The following is a 22,855-nucleotide window of genomic DNA, read 5'->3' on the forward strand; positions in this document are numbered from 1 at the left end:
CACCTCCCCCAGTCTGGGAGACAGCCAGCATCATCTGTACGAATGTTTTAAAGCCCCAGGGAACAAGATGAGCCAAGTTTAAGGACCACTAAGATCTCAAAACATTACAACACACCTATAAAATATAAGAAATGCAGTCAGACATGGTGGCTGATGCCTATAATCCTAGCACTCTGGGAGGCCAAGGCAGGACGATTGCTTGAGCTCAGGAGTGCGAGACCAGCCTGACCAAGCGCCAGACCCCGTCTCTACTAAAAATAGGAAAATTAGCCCAGTGCCATGGCACACACCTGTAGTCCCAGCTACTTGGGAGGCTGAGGCAGGAGGATCAGGTGAGCTCAGGAGTCTTAGGATACAGTGAGCTATGAACACACCGCTTCACTCTAGCTGGGGGAACAGAGTGAGACTGTCTCACAAAAATTGAAAAAAAAAAAGAAAGAAAGACAGAAAAGCCCTCATCATGTCATGTCATGTCCTGGTGGTCAAAGTGTTCACCCTCTCACTGGAGATGCCTCCCATGGTTGCTGAGCAGGGGTCTTACTTGTCCCCTCCACACCCCAACCATCCCCAGCGGACAGCCCCCCTCAACGGCCCAGAGCAGAAACAAGATTCAGCTGGAACATGCAATGAAATTTATTGAACAGAAACATTTACTGCAACCACTGGAGAGAAGGGAATGACAACAGGGACAGCAACTGATGACGGCCACTGGAGGCCACAGGTCCCAGGGCCCTCCTCCTGGGCTCCCTGGCCAGGTGCCTCCTCTGCCAGGTCCCCGCTGTGGCCCTCCTGCCATGAGCTTCCCTCCTGAGGGCCCCCGCATCTGCCCCTGGCCGGGAGGCTGGACTCTGGCAACGTCCACTCCCTTCAGGGACCCCCTCCGGTCCACCCGCTGGGGCGTGGCCCTGCCCTATGGCCGGCAAAGCACAGTCACGGGACACTGGAAAACACAGCAGGACACACCCCACCGCATCGAGGAAACTGAGTCACAAGGGACAGCAGGGGTGGACGTCAAAGCACAGTCCCTGGTCCGTCCCTGGTCCAGCTCTTCTCCCCGAGGTCACGGGGTGCGCGTCCCTGCTGCCCTGGTCATCGTCCTTCCCGCTGCCTCCGGGGACTGTGCTCCGGGTCTCCGGGGAGGAGCTGCTCGGGTAAGAACACACACATCTCCGCGAGGACAAGCTGCGGTAGGCCTAAATCTACTCGGAGAAAGCAGAGGCTGAGCTCACGACACTGCACGACAGCGAGCAGAGCCCGGGCTGGCACCGAAGCCCACAGCACGTGCCCGGGGCCGAGAGGCGGCTGGCCGGGCAGGCCGGGACGTGGCCCCCGGGGCTGGCGCACACACAGCGGCTTTGCACAGGAACGGTGGCTGGTGGCCGGGGGGCGCGTGTGCTTGACACGTGGGTCGCTACGGGGCCTACACGGATAAGGGTGGGCCTCCCAGAACAGGGCTCGGCCTGTCCCGGGGATGGTAAACGGGGGGGCCCCTCTGGGGAGGCCCAGGCAGCCGGCACCCTTGAGACGGCCTCTGTCCCTCTAAGGTCTCCCGGTCCAGTGCGGGTGGCAGACGTCTTCGGGTGCCCTCACCCAGGCCGCTCACGGGTGCTTCCAGGCCGGCTGCCCGAGTTGGCAGGGTTTGGGGCTGGGGCCAGGTGCTGTGGTGTCACGGCAGGGGTGGCTCTCCCCTCCCCATTGGGTGGCAAAAATTGTCATTTGGGATCACCAGGAACAATGGGGGATGGCCGGGGATGGTGGCTGGGGCCCCTGGGGGAGGTGGGAGGCCCCTGGGCCTTCTGAGCCTGTTTGCCTGAGGAGGACTTGGGGCGGCTCATGTCCCCTGCCCTGTCCTCCTCTCCCTACTCCTCCCCATCCAGGGGGGCCTCGTCGGACTCCTGGTCTCCCGCCTGGGCCCGGCTCTCGGGCACCCGGCCAGGACCTCCTGGGCTCGCCCCAGAAACACTGCATATGTGGGCTGTGGGGGGAGTCCCAGGGGCCTCAGTGGGTCCTGCCTGACCCAGGCCCGCAGGGGCAGGGACACTGTCGTCTTCCTGAGCGGCAGGGGAGGCCTCGGCGACCTCTTCAGGGGCAGGGGAGGCCTGGGCGGCTCCCGGGATACCGGCAGTAACCTGGGCAGCATCTGCACGGACAGGAACAGCCTGGCTGGCACCGTCACGGGCTGGGGATGCCTCAGCTGCGCCTCCCGTGGCAGGGGCGGCCTGGGCGGCCTGGGCGGCAGCTGGGTCTCCACCATCCCCAGGGGTCCCTTCCTCTTTTGTGCGTAGCTCCTGCTCCATCACATCTAGAACCGCCTCCCAGGCCTCGGTCTCCCGAATGAGTCGCAGCAGCCCTAGGAAGCCAGGCGGCCTCCTCTCTAGCCGCATCCTCCGCAGCTTGTCCCGCAGCGTCGCGTTGGGCCGGGCCTGCAGCAGCACCTGCCGGGCTCGCACCTGGTCTGCGATGGCCGGGTGGAAGGCCCCCTTCTCTATGGCCTCATGCAGCAGGCGTTCCAGGCGCACCACGTAGGCAAACAGATTCTCCTCGGGACGCTGCGCGCAGGTCAGGAACATCAGCCGTGCCCTTACCCGGCTGTCCTTGCTCCCAAACACCTGCACGAGCTCGGCCAGGCAGTCCTGCACTGGGGTGTCAGGATTCTCTGCCAGGAGGCCACACATGAGACCCAGGGCAGGGCCCCCCAGGCTCTCCATCAGCCGCCTCCTCCTCTCCCTTTCAGATATGTTGCGCCACAGGTACAGCATGTCCTTGGCATGGCTCAGCCAGCTCTCAAAGAACTCTTCCCTGCGGCCTGGCTCTTCCATTCCAGTAAAGGTTCTCAGTGGCTGGTAGGGCAAGTTTTCCAACATAGCCTCCAAAGCCTGCCTCAAGTGCTCGGCCCAGCTTCTGGCCCCATTTGTTTCTTCTGCCAAGTGCAAGACTTCTACCTCACCTAGAGCTCCTGCCTCACCTGCAGCCCCTGCCATACCCACAGCTCCTGTCACACCTGCAACTCCTGTAACACCTGCAGCTCCCTCATCACCCGCAGCTCCTGCCTCTCCTGCTGCTGCTTCTCCACCTACACCTGCTGCCTCTCCTACAGCTCCTCCCTCACCCGCAGCTCTTGCCTCTCCTGTAGCTCCTGACTCTCCTGCAGCTCCTGCCTCTCCTGAAGCTGCTGCAGCTCCTGCCTCACCTGCAGCTCCTGCCTCTCCTGCAGCTCCTGCCTGACCTGCAGCTCCTGCCTCACCTGCAGCTCCTGCTTCTCCTGCCTCTCCTGCACCTCCTGCCTCTCCTGTACCTCCTGCCACTCCTGCAGGTCCTGCCTCTCCTGCAGCTCCTGCCTCTCCTGCAGCTCCTGCCTCACCTGCAGCTCCTGCCTCTCCTGCACCTCCTGCCTCACCTGCTGCTGCTTCTTCACCTGCTGCTGCTTCTTCTCCTGCAGCTCCTGCCTCACCTGCAGCTCCTGACTCACCTGTAGCTCCTGCCTCACCTGCACCTCCTGCCACTCCTGCCTCTCCTGCAGCTCCTGACTCTCCTGTAGCTCCTGCCTCACCTGTAGCTCCTGCCTCTCCTGCAGCTCCTGACTCTCCTGTAGCTCCTGCCTCACCTGCAGCTCCTGCCTCTCCTGCAGCTCCTGACTCTCCTGTAGCTCCTGCCTCACCAGCTGCTGCTTCTTCACCTGTAGCTCCTGCCTGTCCTGTAGCTCCTGCCTCTCCTGCTACTGCTTCTTCACCTGCAGCTCCTGCCTCTCCTGAAGATCCTGCCTCTCCTGAAGATCCTGCCTCTCCTGCACCTCCTGCCTCTCCTGCACCTCCTGCCTCTCCTGCAGCTCCTGCCTCTCCTGCAGCTCCTGCCTCAACTGCTGCTCCTGCCTCACTTGAAATATCTGCCACAACTGCAGCCCCTGCCATGCCTGCGGTTCCTGCCTCACCTGCCCATCTGGCCACTGCTTGACCCTGGGGCCTTGCAGGGAAATCGGGTCTGTCCTGTAAGTCAGCATCATGGGCCTGGGGCAGGAAGATCACAGTCCAGGGTCCCCCCTTGCCTGGTATCTGTCGCGGGATCACACTTCGGTTTAGATAGTCTGCAAACTCGACCAGGGCTGCCCTGGCCCCCAGCTCCTTTCTGAAGACCTTGCCGAGCACTCGGTACCTGCCCAGGGGCCACAGCGCAGCCTGCACGGCCTCCTGGAATTCGTCCTCCCGGCAGTCGTCAGGGATGCCCAGGATGAGCAGGGAGCGCTGCGCATTCACGCCCAGGCAGCGGCACCAGTCCTGCAGTGTCGCCAGCGCCATGGCCAGGGACTCGGGGGAGTTCATGGTACAGAGGTGTGTGCTGATGGTTGCTGACTGTCTGTCGCAATCTCTGTGGAGGCCTGAGTGTGCAGGGGAGAGAAGCATGTCTGTGCCACACACCCACTCCTACTGCTCAGCTTCCCCCTACCTAAGGGAGGAGGAGCCTGCAGCGTCTCCCCACTTGTTTTATTTTGTTTCTTTGATTTTAGGGAACTTTTAAAATAACAAATTAAACTCATTTACAAGATATAGGGCAGTTATATTTTCTGTTTTATGTGGTGTCAGTTCTAGTAAGTTGCTTTCTGTCCCCCAAAGGTATTTGCAAGTTTATCTACATTTTCAAAAGTTTGGGCATAAAGTTGTTCACAATTATTCCCTCATCTTTGTAATGCCTGCATGATCTGTAGAAACGTCCTGTCTCTCATTCCTGATATTGATTAGTGTTCATTCTCTTTTGTCTTAACTAGGCTTGCTAGGGTTGATCAATTTTGTTACTGTTTAAGAAGAGCCAACATTTGGGTTTATTAGTTGTCTCTATAGTTTGATTTTACCATTTCTTTCCCCTCTTATCTCTATTATTCTTCATTTGCCTCAGTTAGTTTACTTTTGCTCTTCTTTGTCCAGCTTCTTCAAATGGACCACTAGGTCCCTGATTTTCTGCCTTTCCTTTTGTCTAATATAAACATTTAAAATAAGAAATTTTCCTCTGATTGCTTCTTTAGTGGCCTCCCAGTGGTTTGGGTAAGTTGTATTTTTTTAAATTCGTTTTGAAACATCTTCTAAGTTCCTTTGTGATTTCTTCTTTGACCCACACATTTCAAAATACTTAGAAATATTTATCATCATTGACTTCAAATATGAATGCACCACGGTTAGAGAACTCAGCGTAAAAAGCACAGTCCTTTTAAATTTACTAACACTTTTTAATGGCCCAACATGGCCTATCTAGGTGAATGTCTACTTTTCCCTCGTAATGGATCTGTATTTTGTGAAGAGGCCACGGCCCTGCCCCCTCCAAACCACTGCAAGCCTGTGGCCACCACCCACAGAGGAAACCTGAAGCATCTCCAGTTCCAACTGCAGAGGGCCAGAGCAGCTCACCGAACGCCCCCACCCCCTGACTCGCCTTGGTGGACAACCACCGCTAGGGGGCCCCCGTCATCACCTCCACCCTAGGCAGCCGGGGGCCTCCCCTTCGGAGCCCCCTACACCCTGGTTGGCAGCCATCCGTTCCAGCCCAGCCCCTTCTGGCCGCAAGGCGTCCTCCCCTACCGGGCGCCCCAACACACAGCTGGCGGCACTCCCCTCTAGCCCCAGGAAGCAGGGTGCCTCCACAGCAGGGAGCCCTCCGCCCCTGCCCCCACCCCTCATGCGTGCCCCCCGGAGCCCGCCCCTTCCACACCGCAGCCGGGCGCCCCACAACCCGCTCCCTCCCCCCACCTCTGCTCCCACGTTCCCCACGGCCGGGAGCCGCAGCCCACAGCCCCAGAGGCCACGCGCCCGCACTGCCGCGCGCCCCGCCTGCGTAGAAGCTAACCCTCCCCTCCCGGCTGCCCACACCGGGCAGCCACCCTTCCTGCAGGTGGCCAGGCTGCCTTCCCCTCCAGCTCATCCCCCATGGCGGTCCTACCGCACTCCTCCCATCACCCCCCCCACACGCGTGCGGCCTCGCTCAGCTCACGCGGGCCTGCCCAGGAGCCCTCCCTTCCCTCTCCGTCTCTTCTAGTCCCCCACAGGGGGCGCTCCCTGCCCCCCAACCTGCTCCCTCCCCCTCTACCTCCACCGGTACCCCACTGACTCCCTCTCCGTCCCCCACCCGATCCCAACCTCCGCCACCCCTTCCCCCACCCCCGGCTCCCTGCCCTTCCCCCCACCGCTCCCCCACCATCTCCCTCTCCCTCCCCCCACTGCATCCCAACCTCCGCCACCCCTTCCCCCGACCCCCGGCTTCCTCCCCTTTCCCCCACCGGTCCCCCACCCTCTGCCTCTCCCTCCCCCCCACCCGATCCCAACCTCCTCCACCCTTCCCCCCACCCCGGGCTCCCTCCCCTTCCCCCCACCGGTCCCCCACCCTCTCCCTCTCCCTGCCCCCACCGGGTCCCAACCTCCGCCACCCTTCCCCCCACCACCGGCTCCCTCCCCCACCCGCTCCCTCTCCCTGCCCCCACCGGGTCCCAACCTCCGCCACCCTTCCCCCACCCCCGGCTCCCTCCCCCCCGTGCTGCAGGTAGCCCTTTCCTCTCAGGCCCCCCAGCCAGGACCCTTCCCTCCGTCCCCACCCAGAGGCAGCCGGTTGCCCTGCTCTCTGGCCCCCACACCCTGTGATGCTCCTCTGTAGCCCTCCTCTCATGCCGCCCACGCTTAGCCAGTGGGCCCGTCCTCCCGTCTCCCCACACCGGAGCACCCCCCACCAGTCCCCGTTCCCTCACCCCTCCGGCCGCCCCACGGTAGGGAACAGTAGCCTCTGCCCTCCTCTCCGGCCTCCCCTCACAGTGGCGCCTTCCTCACAGGCTTCCGCAGCCTAGAGCCGTCCACTACAGTGATGCCCACGCAGAGAGCCGGGACCCCCCATCCGCTTCCCCACAACCACACAGGGAGGCCCTCCCCACTCCCTCCCCCCACCTCTGCCCGCTCCCCCCACGCCGGCTCCGGCTCCGCTCCCACCCAGGCAGCTAACAGGCCCCTGTGCGGGACTTCCTCCTGGTAACTGTGGGGCCTAAGTCCCAGCCAAGCCCCGGCTTGCTCACCTTCTCCAACTCCGTGGGCTGCTCTGGAGTCCCACCTGGAAGGGTCTGAAGGACTCCGTCAGACCTGCATGCCTGGAGCTCTGAGGGGCTCCCAGTTCCTCCGTGCTCAGGCACGCGGGCTCCGGGAACCGTTGTTCTCCCAGAATCCCCAGGTGAGGGAGAAAGTTCTTGGCGCCTCCGTGCGGGGACATGATTGGGTGGAGGAAGCACGTGATGCGAGCACAGGAGGCGGTGCCAATGACCAACCTTACTTGAATGGCAGGGGCTTGGTGCGGCAAGGCGTGGAGCCTCCCTATTGGCTCTCCACCCACAAAATGGCCTACCAACAAGGAAGTAGGGTTGGGGAAGTAAATTGGCGGAGGAGAAGTTCATTTTGTCAGATTGCTCCAATTTGCTCTACTGTTTGCTTTACATTGTAGTTGATAATGTCCAAAAGGTGCTATATATGTTTACTGATTTCTTCAATAGTATCAATTACTGAGGCAGGATTGTGAAAATCTCCAACTATGATTGTGAAATTTTCTATTTCTCTCTTAATTTTTTAAATTTTTAAATATATTTTGAAACGGTTACTGGGTGCAAACACATTTACGAATTCTATGTGTTCCTAATTAATTGACCTTTATATCATTATCACCTTTTATTTTAGGTGATACTCTTTGTCTTTAACTCTACTTTGTCTGCTTTTAATATAGCCATCCTGACTTTCTTATGTTTACAATTTGCATGAGTAAACATAAGCACATCTCTTACTATCAAGCCACCTGAGTCTTTAAATTTAACTTATGTCTCTTCTAGGCAGCAAAAGCCTTGGTTTTTTAATCCATTCTGACAGTCTCTGCTTTTTCATTGGAGTTTAGGACATTTACATTAAATGTAATTTTTATGTGGTTGGATTTAGGTCTGTTTTTTTACTGTCTGTCTCATACATTTTCGCTCTTATGTTCACCCTTTCCTGCCTGGGTTCATCAAATATTTTTTAGAATTCCATTTTATTTATCTATTGCCTTTTTAGAAATACCGTTCTAAATTGATTTTTTGTGATTGCTCTAGACATTAAAATATATATATTCTTTACTTTTTACTGTCTACTTATGGCTTATATTGTACCACTTCACATAAATTTAAGAATCTTTTTTCACCATATTGATTCATTCCCTCTCCACCCCATCTTTTTATGCTGTGATTGTTGTATGTATTATATCTGTTATAAACCCTATAATGCACTATCATAATTTTTACTTTAAACTGTCATAACTATTATAAAGATTGTGTTCTTCATTTCTATCCAAAGATCAAGGTTTCCCTACTCTTCTGAGAAGTGTTATCTTCGTAGATGGCACCAAAAGTCACCCAGTGAGGCATCATCTGGTGGGGTTTGAGAGACTGTCATCTATCCGACAGGTCATATGAAGTCTCTAAACATTCATAACTGTGAACAGACACGAACCACAGAGGAAGAATGGAGTAAGAAGAGCCAGCAAAGGACTCTGTGCAGAGCAGCCCCAGTTCTAAGAAGCAAACCAAGGGCCAGTGGTGTCCCTGAGCCTGGGCAGGGGAGCCCCTGAAGCAGTGCGCAATCAGACATCATCTGCAGAGACCCAGTCCATCGGGTGGGCCCTGCTTCCCACCTTGGCTTCAGACTCAGTTGGCAGTGGGTGCATCTGACTGCTGGAGCTCAGGTCACGTGCCTGTACCCCAGCTGCAAGGGAGGCTGGGCGAGCTCAGACCTGGCACGTTCTGCCCCTTTCATGGCAGGTGGACTTAACCTCATAAAGTGGGAACTTTCTGGAACAGAAAGATTGATTGGTGCCCGCCAGGTCCAACAGCATCCTGCTGCCCTTGGCATTAAACCCAACTCCTCCCCATCCCCGCAGGGCCCAAAAGGTCTCATCTTCTGCACCCTATGTCCCCAGTTTTCAGTACCACCATGCCAAGCTCCAGCCCTTCCAAGGGCCAGGATACATGCTATGCTCTTGGCCTTGTTTAAAAACATTCATTAGGAGATCACTAGCATGAGACAGCTCCACTGCCTTGGAGTCTTGCGTAAGCAAACTGAAGTCCAACGTAAACACTAAAACAAAACGTAAGCTTAACCAATCAGAAACTGCCAACTCACCTCTGCCTAAGGACCTTCCACCAAGTCGTACCCAATAAGGCAAACACCTAGCTGTAGCCAACTGAGTATTTCTTTACCTTGCTTCTGCATTCAGTCTCCGAAAGCCCGCTGCTCGCTGCTGCCGTGGAGCTCTCCGAACCTCTTCGTTTTGCACACTGCCCAAAGCATGAACCCTTTAATGCTCGGCTAAACCTTGTCGAATCCATTTAGTCGAAAGCTTTTCTTGGAACAGGCTGCTACTCCCACTCGCAGCCTGGATGTCACCCCTTCGGAGAGCACACCCCTCCACACACACCCCAGTGATGACAGGCCCCCTTTCGTTGCCCCCCTCCCTGGCCTGCTCTTCTGTTCTTTGAGAGAAGTGTCACTTTACAGGTGGAGGTTGTATGGACATGTGTGTGCCCATCCTCCTAGAAGCCCCACAGGTGTCAAGAGATTTTGAGTTGCTCATTAAGTTGTTCTCATTACTTCATGGTAAATTTTTCAAGACTAAGATTTCTCAAATTTAAAAACATTTGGGGTTTTACAAAAACCCTATCACTCTAATATTGGCTTTCTCATCAGAGTGTTATTGGCCTTGTGGACAGGACTGTTCCTTGTTGCATGGCCCCACCGCATCCATCACACGCACTCAGCAGCCCTGAACCCCAGGCACTGCGTGCTGGTGGCACCTCCCCCAGTCTGGGAGACAGCCAGCATCATCTGCACGAATGTTTTAAAGCCCCAGGGAACAAGATGAGCCAAGTTTAAGGACCACTAAGACCTCAAAACATTACAACACACCTATAAAATATAAGAAATGCAGTCAGGCATGGTGGCTCACGCCTATAATCCTAGCACTCTGGGAGGCCAAGGCAGGACGATTGCTTGAGCTCAGGAGTGCGAGACCAGCCTGACCAAGCGCCAGACCCCGTCTCTACTAAAAATAGGAAAATTAGCCCAGTGGCATGGCACACACCTGTAGTCCCAGCTACTTGGGAGGCTGAGGCAGGAGAATCAGGTGAGCTCAGGAATGTTAGGGTACAGTGAGCTATGAACACACCGCTTCATTCTAGCTGGGGGAACAGAGTGAGGCTGTCTCAGAAAAATTGAAAAAAAAAAAAAGAAAGAAAGACAGAAAGAAAAGCCCTCATCATGTCATGTCATGTCCTGGTGGTCAAAGTGTTCACCCTCTCACTGGAGATGCCTCCCATGGTTGCTGAGCAGGGGTCTTACTTGTCCCCTCCACACCCCAACCATCCCCAGCGGACGCCCCCCTCAACGGCCCAGAGCAGAGGCAAGACTCAGCTGGAACATGCAATGAAATTTATTGAACAGAAACATTTACTGCAACCACTGGAGAGAAGGGAATGACAACAGGGACAGCAACTGATGACGGCCACTGGAGGCCACAGGTCCCAGGGCCCTCCTCCTGGGCTCCCTGGCCAGGTGCCTCCTCTGCCAGGTCCCCGCTGTGGCCCTCCTGCCATGAGCTTCCCTCCTGAGGGCCCCCGCATCTGCCCCTGGCCGGGAGGCTGGACTCTGGCAACGTCCACTCCCTTCAGGGACCCCCTCCCGGCCCACCCGCTGGGGCGAGGCCCTGCCCTATGGCCGGCACAGGACAGTCACGGGACACTGGAAAACACAGCAGGACACACCCCACCACATCGAGGAAACTGAGTCACAAGGGACAGCAGGGGTGGACGTCAAAGCACAGTCCCCGGGGAGCCTCGCACAGCCGCCCCGTCCGTCCCTGGTGCAGCTCTTCTCCCCGAGGTCACGGGGTGCGCGTCCCTGCTGCCCTGGTCATCGTCCTTCCCGCTGCCTCCGGGGACTGTGCTCCGGGTCTCCGGGGAGGAGCTGCTCGGGTAAGAACACACACATCTCCGCGAGGAGAAGCTGCGGTAGGCCTAAATCTACTCGGAGAAAGCAGAGGCTGAGCTCACGACACTGCACGACAGCGAGCAGAGCCCGGGCTGGCACCGAAGCCCACAGCACGTGCCCGGGGCCGAGAGGCGGCTGGCCGGGCAGGCCGGGACGTGGCCCCCGGGGCTGGCGCACACACAGCGGCTTTGCACAGGAACGGTGGCTGGTGGCCGGGGGGCGCGTGTGCTTGACACGTGGGTCGCTACGGGGCCTACACGGATAAGGGTGGGCCTCCCAGAACAGGGCTCGGCCTGTCCCGGGGACGGTGAACGGGGGGCCCCTCTGGGGAGGCCCAGGCAGCCGGCACCCTTGAGATGGCCTCTGTCCCTCTAAGGTCTCCCGGTCCAGTGCGGGTGGCAGACGTCTTCGGGTGCCCTCACCCAGGCCGCTCACGGGTGCTTCCAGGCCGGCTGCCCGAGTTGGCAGGGTTTGGGGCTGGGGCCAGGTGCGGTGGTGTCACGGCAGGGGCGCCTCTCCCCTCCCCGTTGGGTGGCAAACATGGTCATTTGGGATCACCAAGAAGGGTGGGGGAAGGGCCGGGGATGGTCGCTGGGGCCCCTGGGGGAGGTGGGAGGCCCCTGGGCCTTCTGAGCCTGTTTGCCTGAGGAGGACTTGGGGCGGCTCATGTCCCCAGCCCTGTCCTCCTCTCCCTACTCCTCCCCATCCAGGGGGGCCTCCTCGGCCTCCTGGTCTCCCGCCTGGGCCCGGCTCTCGGGCACCCGGCCAGGACCTCCTGGGCTCGCCCCAGAAACACTGCATATGTGGGCTGTGGGGGGAGTCCCAGGGGCCTCAGTGGGTCCTGCCTGACCCAGGCCCGCAGGGGCAGGGACACTGTCGTCTTCCTGAGCGGCAGGGGAGGCCTCGGCGACCTCTTCAGGGGCAGGGGAGGCCTGGGCGGCTCCCGGGATACCGGCAGTAACCTGGGCAGCATCTGCACGGACAGGAACAGCCTGGCTGGCACCGTCACGGGCTGGGGATGCCTCAGCTGCGCCTCCCGTGGCAGGGGCGGCCTGGGCGGCCTGGGCGGCAGCTGGGTCTCCACCATCCCCAGGGGTCCCTTCCTCTTTTGTGCGTAGCTCCTGCTCCATCACATCTAGAACCGCCTCCCAGGCCTCGGTCTCCCGAATGAGTCGCAGCAGCCCCAGGAAGCCAGGCGGCCTCCTCTCTAGCCGCATCCTCCGCAGCTTGTCCCGCAGCGTCGCGTTGGGCCGGGCCTGCAGCAGCACCTGCCGGGCTCGCACCTGGTCTGCGATGGCCGGGTGGAAGGCCCCCTTCTCTATGGCCTCATGCAGCAGGCGTTCCAGGCGCACCACGTAGGCAAACAGATTCTCCTCGGGACGCTGCGCGCAGGTCAGGAACTTCAGCCGTGCCCTTACCCGGGTGTCCTTGCTCCCAAACACCTGCACGAGCTCGGCCAGGCAGTCCTGCACTGGGGTGTCAGGATTCTCTGCCAGGAGGCCAGACATGAGATCCAGGGCAGGGCCCCCCAGGCTCTCCATCAGCCGCCTCCTCCTCTCCCTTTCGGATATGTTGCGCCACAGGTACAGCATGTCCTTGGCATGGCTCAGCCAGCTCTCAAAGAACTCTTCCCTGCGGCCTGGCTCTTCCATTCCAGTAAAGGTTCTCAGTGGCTGGTAGGGCAAGTTTTCCAACATAGCCTCCAAAGCCTGCCTCAAGTGCTCGGCCCAGCTTCTGGCCCCATTTGTTTCTTCTGCCAAGTGCAAGACTTCTACCTCACCTAGAGCTCCTGCCTCACCTGCAGCCCCTGCCATACCCACAGCTCCTGTCACACCTGCAACTCCTGTAACACCTGCAGCTCCCTCCTCACCCGCAGCTCCTACCTCTCCTGCTGCTGCTTCTCCACCTGCACCTCCTGCCTCTCCTGCAGCTCCTGCCTCACCCGCAGCTCCTGCCTCTCCTGTAGCTCCTGACTCTCCTGCAGCTCCTGCCTCTCCTGAAGCTGCTGCAGCTCCTGCCTCACCTGCAGCTCCTGCCTCTCCTGCCTCACCTGCAGCTCCTGCTTCTCCTGCCTCTCCTGCACCTCCTGCCTCTCCTGTACCTCCTGCCACTCCTGCCTCACCTGCAGCTCCTGCCTCACCTGCTGCTGCTTCTTCACCTGCAGCTCCTGCCTCACCTGCAGCTCCTGCCTCACCTGTAGCTCCTGACTCACCTGCAGCTCCTGCCTCTCCTGTAGCTCCTGCCTCTCCTGCAGCTCCTGACTCTCCTGTAGCTCCTGCCTCACCTGTAGCTCCTGCCTCTCCTGCAGCTCCTGACTCTCCTGTAGCTCCTGCCTCACCTGCAGCTCCTGCCTCTCCTGCAGCTCCTGACTCTCCTGTAGCTCCTGCCTCACCAGCTGCTGCTTCTTCACCTGTAGCTCCTGCCTGTCCTGTAGCTCCTGCCTCTCCTGCTACTGCTTCTTCACCTGCAGCTCCTGCCTCTCCTGAAGATCCTGCCTCTCCTGAAGATCCTGCCTCTCCTGCACCTCCTGCCTCTCCTGCAGCTCCTGCCTCTCCTGTCCCTCCTGCAGCTCCTGCCTCTCCTGCAGCTCCTGCCTCAACTGCTGCTCCTGCCTCACTTGAAATATCTGCCACAACTGCAGCCCCTGCCATGCCTGCGGTTCCTGCCTCACCTGCCCATCTGGCCACTGCTTGACCCTGGGGCCTTGCAGGGAAATCGGGTCTGTCCTGTAAGTCAGCATCATGGGCCTGGGGCAGGAAGATCACAGTCCAGGGTCCCCCCTTGCCTGGTATCTGTCGCGGGATCACACTTCGGTTTAGATAGTCTGCAAACTCGACCAGGGCTGCCCTGGCCCCCAGCTCCTTTCTGAAGACCTTGCCGAGCACTCGGTACCTGCCCAGGGGCCACAGCGCAGCCTGCACGGCCTCCTGGAATTCGTCCTCCCGGCAGTCGTCAGGGATGCCCAGGATGAGCAGGGAGCGCTGCGCGTTCACGCCCAGGCAGCGGCAACAGTCCTGCAGTGTCGCCAGCGCCATGGCCAGGGACTCGGGGGAGTTCATGGTACAGAGGTGTGTGCTGATGGTTGCTGACTGTCTGTCGCAATCTCTGTGGAGGCCTGAGTGTGCAGGGGAGAGAAGCATGTCTGTGCCACACACCCACTCCTACTGCTCAGCTTCCCCCTACCTAAGGGAGGAGGAGCCTGCAGCGTCTCCCCACTTGTTTTATTTTGTTTCTTTGATTTTAGGGAACTTTTAAAATAACAAATTAAACTCATTTACAAGACATAGGGCAGTTATATTTTCTGTTTTATGTGGTGTCAGTTCTAATAAGTTGCTTTCTGCCCCCCAAAGGTATTTGCAAGTTCATCTACATTTTCAAAACTTTGGGCATAAACTTGTTCACAATTATTCCCTCATCTTTGTAATGCCTGCATGATCTGTAGAAACGTCCTGTCTCTCATTCCTGATATTGATTAGTGTTCATTCTCTTTTGTCTTAACTAGGCTTGCTAGGGTTGATCAATTTTGTTACTGTTTAAGAAGAGCCAACATTTGGGTTTATTAGTTGTCTCTATAGTTTGATTTTACCATTTCTTTCCCCTCTTATCTCTATTATTCTTCATTTGCCTCAGTTAGTTTACTTTTGCTCTTCTTTGTCCAGCTTCTTCAAATGGACCACTAGGTCCCTGATTTTCTGCCTTTCCTTTTGTCTAATATAAACATTTAAAATAAGAAATTTTCCTCTGATTGCTTCTTTAGTGGCCTCCCAGTGGTTTGGGTAAGTTGTATTTTTTTAAATTCGTTTTGAAACATCTTCTAAGTTCCTTTGTGATTTCTTCTTTGACCCACACATTTCAAAATACTTAGAAATATTTATCATCATTGACTTCAAATATGAATGCACCACGGTTAGAGAACTCAGCGTAAAAAGCACAGTCCTTTTAAATTTACTAACACTTTTTAATGGCCCAACATGGCCTATCTAGGTGAATGTCTACTTTTCCCTCGTAATGGATCTGTATTTTGTGAAGAGGCCACGGCCCTGCCCCCTCCAAACCACTGCAAGCCTGTGGCCACCACCCACAGAGGAAACCTGAAGCATCTCCAGTTCCAACTGCAGAGGGCCAGAGCAGCTCACCGAACGCCCCCACCCCCTGACTCGCCTTGGTGGACAACCACCGCTAGGGGGCCCCCGTCATCACCTCCACCCTAGGCAGCCGGGGGCCTCCCCTTCGGAGCCCCCTACACCCTGGTTGGCAGCCATCCGTTCCAGCCCAGCCCCTTCTGGCCGCAAGGCGTCCTCCCCTACCGGGCGCCCCAACACACAGCTGGCGGCACTCCCCTCTAGCCCCAGGAAGCAGGGTGCCTCCACAGCAGGGAGCCCTCCGCCCCTGCCCCCACCCCTCATGCGTGCCCCCCGGAGCCCGCCCCTTCCACACCGCAGCCGGGCGCCCCACAACCCGCTCCCTCCCCCCACCTCTGCTCCCACGTTCCCCACGGCCGGGAGCCGCAGCCCACAGCCCCAGAGGCCACGCGCCCGCACTGCCGCGCGCCCCGCCTGCGTAGAAGCTAACCCTCCCCTCCCGGCTGCCCACACCGGGCAGCCACCCTTCCTGCAGGTGGCCAGGCTGCCTTCCCCTCCAGCTCATCCCCCATGGCGGTCCTACCGCACTCCTCCCATCACCCCCCCCACACGCGTGCGGCCTCGCTCAGCTCACGCGGGCCTGCCCAGGAGCCCTCCCTTCCCTCTCCGTCTCTTCTAGTCCCCCACAGGGGGCGCTCCCTGCCCCCCAACCTGCTCCCTCCCCCTCTACCTCCACCGGTACCCCCACTGACTCCCTCTCCGTCCCCCACCCGATCCCAACCTCCGCCACCCCTTCCCCCACCCCCGGCTCCCTGCCCTTCCCCCCACCGCTCCCCCACCATCTCCCTCTCCCTCCCCCCACTGCATCCCAACCTCCGCCACCCCTTCCCCCGACCCCCGGCTTCCTCCCCTTTCCCCCACCGGTCCCCCACCCTCTGCCTCTCCCTCCCCCCACCCGATCCCAACCTCCTCCACCCTTCCCCCCACCCCGGGCTCCCTCCCCTTCCCCCCACCGGTCCCCCACCCTCTCCCTCTCCCTGCCCCCACCGGGTCCCAACCTCCGCCACCCTTCCCCCCACCACCGGCTCCCTCCCCCACCCGCTCCCTCTCCCTGCCCCCACCGGGTCCCAACCTCCGCCACCCTTCCCCCACCCCCGGCTCCCTCCCCCCCGTGCTGCAGGTAGCCCTTTCCTCTCAGGCCCCCCAGCCAGGACCCTTCCCTCCGTCCCCACCCAGAGGCAGCCGGTTGCCCTGCTCTCTGGCCCCCACACCCTGTGATGCTCCTCTGTAGCCCTCCTCTCATGCCGCCCACGCTTAGCCAGTGGGCCCGTCCTCCCGTCTCCCCACACCGGAGCACCCCCCACCAGTCCCCGTTCCCTCACCCCTCCGGCCGCCCCACGGTAGGGAACAGTAGCCTCTGCCCTCCTCTCCGGCCTCCCCTCACAGTGGCGCCTTCCTCACAGGCTTCCGCAGCCTAGAGCCGTCCACTACAGTGATGCCCACGCAGAGAGCCGGGACCCCCATCCGCTTCCCCACAACCACACAGGGAGGCCCTCCCCACTCCCTCCCCCCACCTCTGCCCGCTCCCCCCACGCCGGCTCCGGCTCCGCTCCCACCCAGGCAGCTAACAGGCCCCTGTGCGGGACTTCCTCCTGGTAACTGTGGGGCCTAAGTCCCAGCCAAGCCCCGGCTTGCTCACCTTCTCCAACTCCGTGGGCTGCTCTGGAGTCCCACCTGGAAGGGTCTGAAGGACTCCGTCAGACCTGCATGCCTGGAGCTCTGAGGGGCTCCCAGTTCCTCCGTGCTCAGGCACGCGGGCTCCGGGAACCGTTGTTCTCCCAGAATCCCCAGGTGAGGGAGAAAGTTCTTGGCGCCTCCGTGCGGGGACATGATTGGGTGGAGGAAGCACGTGATGCGAGCACAGGAGGCGGTGCCAATGACCAACCTTACTTGAATGGCAGGGGCTTGGTGCGGCAAGGCGTGGAGCCTCCCTATTGGCTCTCCACCCACAAAATGGCCTACCAACAAGGAAGTAGGGTTGGGGAAGTAAATTGGCGGAGGAGAAGTTCATTTTGTCAGATTGCTCCAATTTGCTCTACTGTTTGCTTTACATTGTAGTTGATAATGTCCAAAAGGTGCTATATATGTTTACTGATTTCTTCAATAGTATCAATTACTGAGGCAGGATTGTGAAAATCTCCAACTATGATTGTGAAATTTTCTATTTCTCTCTTAATTTTTTAAATTTTTAAATATATTTTGAAACGGTTACTGGGTGCAAACACATTTACGAATTCTATGTGTTCCTAATTAATTGACCTTTATATCATTATCACCTTTTATTTTAGGTGATACTCTTTGTCTTTAACTCTACTTTGTCTGCTTTTAATATAGCCATCCTGACTTTCTTATGTTTACAATTTGCATGAGTAAACATAAGCACATCTCTTACTATCAAGCCACCTGAGTCTTTAAATTTAACTTATGTCTCTTCTAGGCAGCAAAAGCCTTGGTTTTTTAATCCATTCTGACAGTCTCTCCTTTTTGATTGGAGTTTAGGACATTTACATTTAATGTAATTTTTATGTGGTTGGATTTAGGTCTGTTTTTTTACTGTCTGTCTCATATATTTTTGCTCTTATGTTCACCCTTTCCTGCTTGGGTTAATCGAATATTTTTTAGACTTCCATCTTATTTATCTATTGCCTTTTTAGAAATACCATTCTACATTGATTTTTTGTGATTGCTCTAGAGATTACAATATATATTCTTTACTTTTCACTGTCTACTTATGGCTTACATTGTACCACTTCACATAAATTTAAGAATCTTTTTTCACCATATTGATTCATTCCCTCTCCACCCCATCTTTTTATGCTGTGATTGTTGTATATATTATATCTGTTATAAACCCTATAATGCACTATCATAATTTTTACTTTAAACTGTCATAACTATTATATTATTATACTATTATATTATTATATTAGATTGTGTTCTTCATTTCTATCCAAAGATCAAGGTTTCCCTACTCTTCCGAGAAGCGTTATCTTCGTAATTGCCACCAAAAGTCACCCAGTGAGGCATCATCTGGTGGGGCTTGGGAGACTGTCATCTATCCCACAGGTCATATGAAGTCTCTAAACATTCATAACTGTGAACAGACACGAACCACAGAGGAAGAATGGAGTAAGAAGAGCCAGCAAAGGACTCTGTGCAGAGCAGCCCCAGTTCTAAGAAGCAAACCAAGGGCCAGTGGTGTCCCTGAGCCTGGGCAGGGGAGCCCCTGAAGCAGCGCGCAATCAGACATCATCTGCAGAGACTCAGTCCATCGGGTGGGCCCTGCTTCCCACCTTGGCTTCAGACTCAGTTGGCAGTGGGTGCATTTGATTTGTGGAGCTCAAATGGGGTACTGGTGTGCCTGTACCCCAGCTACAAGGGAAGCTGGGCGAGCTCAGATCTGGCATGTTCTGCTCCTCTCATGGTACGTGGGCCCTCCATCAGGTGAGAGAACTGCATGTGCAAAGGTCATGGTGCTAGAAGGAACATGGTGAATATTGGACTTCAAGAAAGCCAATGTGGCTAGAGAGGCCAGACTGTGCAGGAAAGGGTTGGTCTTTATCCCAAAAGAGTTGGGAACCCATTGAAAATCTTTAAGCCAACACATACACATGTGTTTCTGTGAGTGACATGATCTTATTATATTTTTGAAGAGCTTTCTTTGATTTCTTTGTGGAGAAATTACATGGGAGCAGAGTGGATAGGGGAAGACTAGTGAGGGGTGCTTGAGGTTGCCCTGTAAGAGATGATCATAGCCTGGACGATAGTAATAGTTAATGGAGCAGACAGGGCAGATTTAACAAACCTAAAACGTGTGGAGAACTAACACAAGTCCATGAGTGTTGGGATGTGGAGGGTGACCAAGGGATGCATCTCCGTGTTCTGGCCTTTGAACGGGTGCATGGAGGTTCCAGTCACTGTAGCTGTGGGGTTAGGGACCAGCTCCAGTAGGAAATTATCAGTTCAGTTTTGGCTGTGTGCACTGGAGCATCCAAGTAGAGGTGTGAAGAAGACAGGTGGATACAAGAGTCAGGAACCCTGAGTAGTTGTCTGCACTTGGGACAGAAATAGACATTATGGAAAGCTCCAGGTGTCCCAAGGAGGAATGTACTCACTGACATGCCTCACTTGCCCTTCCTCCCCAAGCATGGATACAGGCCAGGGGAACAGGGGAACGTCGCCACTAGTGGGGACAGGCCGTGGGGAGAGGTGCAGCCCAGCTCTGCATGGCCTTGGGCTGGGCAGCTGTCCTGACTCACTGGACGACTGAGCCTTTCCCTCTGTCAGGAAGTTTTGGCAAGGCTGTGGTCCCTGTCACCTAAGCAAATGCCTGGAGACTGAACACTGCTGGCTGCCCTTTCAGCAGCCATCTCCCCTTCTTCTTTGCTAAGAGGACATATTTTTGTTCAAGCGTCTTTCCCTCCCCCATGTGGGGCATGGTAACCCATCCACAAATCAAGAGACAGCTCCTGAATGGTTCAAGTGCAGCTGCACGTTGTCGTCCGTGGGTTAGTGATCCAGGCAGCCCATGGCCCAAATGGCCCAGTCGGACCAAAGGGAAAGATCCCGACTCTGCCCACAGAGAAGAGGCTTCTCTTTCCTTGGGCAGGAACAAGGAAGCCTGTGGTCTCGACTGACGCTGACAGACACTCTCAAGTGCATGGGGGCACATGAAGCCAGAGCCACGGCCTCCTTGGGCCTGGCTGCCCCCCACTGGCTCATACCCTCTGCGGGGGGGGTCCATCACTTCCCACGGGCGGCATGGCTTCACCCTGGACCTCCCTGCCAGGGCCCCTGGGGACCTGCTGCAGCTGCCCTGCGCCGGGCAGGGAGCTGTTTCTGTCCCAGCCAGCGCCCAGCACAGAGGGCAGCTCCACGGCCGTGGGACAGTGCCCGCTCCCCTGCACCCCAGCTACCTCGCCTGCCTGTCCCAGACCAGCCTTGGACGAGGAGAGGGCAGGACACCGGAGCTGGGGGCAGCCAAGCCAGCCAGAGCAGGAGACGGTCAGCTGGGGAGCCAGGGCTCCAGGGAGGAGAGGGGGACTCCCCCTCCCAACCCCCTAGTCTTCCTCCCCAGTTTCTGAATCTGGGTGTGCTGCCCTGGAGGCCCTGTCCCTGCCTAATGCAGATGAGGATGCCTCTCTCGGAGGAGGTCCAGGGCCTCCTGGCCACACAGTAAGGGGAGGTGGATGGAAGGAGAAGGGGAGGCAAGGTGGCCCTGTGGACATCGCTGTTGGTGCTGACAGGAGGTTCGTGCACTTTCACCCTCTCCAGGTTGGGCGTGTGTTTCTGTCTGTTTTCCGTCCCTCTAACAGAGTACCTGAGATGGGGCAATGTGGAATGAACAGAGGTTTATTTAGCTCACATTGCCAGACCTGGGAAGTCCAAGAGCACATCGCCAGCGTCAGCAAGGGCCTTTGGCCCACATCATCCCGCGAAGGCAGGGGAAGGGCAGGTGGAAGAGCAAGACAGCACGAGCAAGAGCACGATGGCTGGGCTCACTGTTATTTCAGTCTGCCCTGAGGTCCACTCCCGAAATGACATTAATCCATCCCTGGAGGCTGCGCCCTGGCGACCCAATCACCTCTTATTACACCCCACCTCCCAACACTGTCACATTGCAAGTTAAGTTTCCAATAAGTGCATTTGGGGCGACTTATTCAAACCATAGCAGCACATGTCTGAAATTCTTCATCATAAAAAACTGAAAAAATTCTAGAGGGGAGACTAATCTCCCAATATAATTGTGGGCTCATCAACATCTCCCTCATTCTGCCTTAGGTCCGGGGTGCTCCAGACTGACCACTACCACCCCCAGTGTGGGCAGCGCAAGTGGTCACACGCAATCCTGCCCACAGTGTCCCCTGGGCCCCTGGTTCCAGGCTTGTGTGGGACCTGCATGCTCGGCACACAGCCCCCTCCTGCAGTGGGTGTGGGGTGCACACCCAGAGCCCCCGGCCTGAGGCTTTCACTGCCCGGCTCCCGTGAAGGGTGGCTGCTTGCTCTCTGGGGACAGCCCAAGGCCAAAGGGAGCTGCCTTCCCAAGGTTGCCCCAGCCCCCGCCAGGTCCCAGATGATGTGGGTACACAGCACCCCCCACCTCAACTGGCCCAGAAGGACTCCGGGCTCGGTCTGTTCCCCCGTGTGTGTGAACGAGCGTCCTGGGGCTGCCACGGAAAGTGACCACAAACAGGTGGCTTAAAACAGCAGGAACTTATTCTCTCAGTTCTGGAGGCCGGAGTCCAAAATCGAGGTGTTGGCGGGGCCTCGCTTCCTCCGAAGGCCCTAGGAGAGGGTCCTTCCTGCCCCTTCCAGCTTCAGGGGCTCCCCTGTTCCTCGGCTGTGGCCACATAGCTCCAGTGGCCACCTCCCTCCACACGTGGCCTCCTCCTCCGTGTCTCTCTCTTCTGTCCCTTACCAGGACACCTGCCATGGGATTTAGGGCCCACCTAGATAATCTAGGATGGTGTCATGTGGACATCCTTAATTCAAATACGTCTGCAAACACCCCTTTTCCATAGAAGGTCATGTTCACAGCGCCTGGGTGTAAGGACGTGGATATATTTTTTAGGGGGCTACCATTCACCCCACTGTAGCTCTCTAGCCCAGGCCTGCCCAGCCAGAGCACCAGTGAGAGGACAAGGTCGGGCATCGGGGCCCACAGTCGGGGGCCACAGGGGCCTCCTCGCCTCTGCTCCAGGAAGGGGCACCGAAGCTGTGCCTGAACTTGGCCCCCTGGGAACCTCGCTCCCCTGGCCAGAAGCCCCCTGCGTGGGTGTCCCAGCCCTTCCCCGAGCCTGGGAGCACAGGCCTGCCCAGGGCTCCTTGCTGTGGGCCAAGCTCTCCTGGCCAGGGCCCAGGGTCGTCTGAAGAAAAGAAACCCCTAGCAGCTCTGGTGTTGTAAGGACACGTACCCCTCAGAGCGTAATGCCTAGTTTCCAAGGGCTGGGACTTCCTGTATAGCTATTTTTTCCTTGTTGCTTTTCTTTTAAAGTGTTCTTCATACTCGTAAGTTTTCTTCAAGGAACTCATAATTATCAACAGAGCAGTAGCCCAGTCAGCCCAGGATTTCAATCCCAGTTCTACCAGGTGGACCGTGACCTGTCGGAAAATGGCAACCCCAATGCACACCCTGAGGGACTGGCTTGCAGGTCACACGCATAACCCAAAGGAGAGACTGATGCACCCATCAGGTCTCCTCTTCTGTCCCTGCCCTGGTCTCCTCCTTCCCCTCCATCATCTCCACACCACTCTCCCCCAAGTCACCTTTCACCTCCCCCCAACTTTCTGACTCTCGACATCCTGGCTCACCCGGGCTGGTCGCTTACTGCGTGACCATGGCTCAGACACTTGGTGCTAGCTGCCTGGCAAAAGTCCTCGGGGCCCCAGAGAGATGCACGGATGAATGGGTAGACGTAATGCCCAGGGGTCTGGCCCACAGGAGGTGCTTGGCCAACAGGGCTCCCTCCCGTGTCCCCTTGGAGCAGCCCAGACGGAAAGCGGAAGCGCCCTAGGTTGCGCGGGGAGCGAGTCGGCGGCCCCTGTGGGGCGGGCGCGGGCCGGGCCGCCCTCCCGCCGCGCCGCGCATGCTCCATGCCCCCCCTCCGCGCCCTGTTCCCACGCCGCCACCGCCCCGGCCCCGCCCGCTCCCGGCCCGCTCGTCGGCGGCGCGGGACAGACGGACTGCCGCGC

General features: G+C 57.5%; 1 protein-coding gene across 1 annotated transcript; it reads right to left on the bottom strand.

Annotated features, from left to right (window-relative positions):
- Window positions 1-1,859: 1,859 nt before the first annotated feature.
- On the bottom strand, window positions 1,860-4,316 carry LOC123628831 (paraneoplastic antigen Ma6F-like). The gene is made up of 3 exons (XM_045538791.1): window positions 3,929-4,316; window positions 3,142-3,487; window positions 1,860-2,901 (listed from the first exon to the last, which is right to left on the bottom strand). The coding sequence occupies exons 1-3, from the start codon at window positions 4,314-4,316 to the stop codon at window positions 1,860-1,862; spliced, it is 1,776 nt and encodes a 591-aa protein (XP_045394747.1).
- Between the last annotated feature and the right edge of the window lie 18,539 nt (window positions 4,317-22,855).

Source organism: Lemur catta, chromosome X (genome assembly GCF_020740605.2).
Source record: "Lemur catta isolate mLemCat1 chromosome X, mLemCat1.pri, whole genome shotgun sequence".
Classification (NCBI taxonomy): Eukaryota; Metazoa; Chordata; class Mammalia; order Primates; family Lemuridae; genus Lemur; species Lemur catta.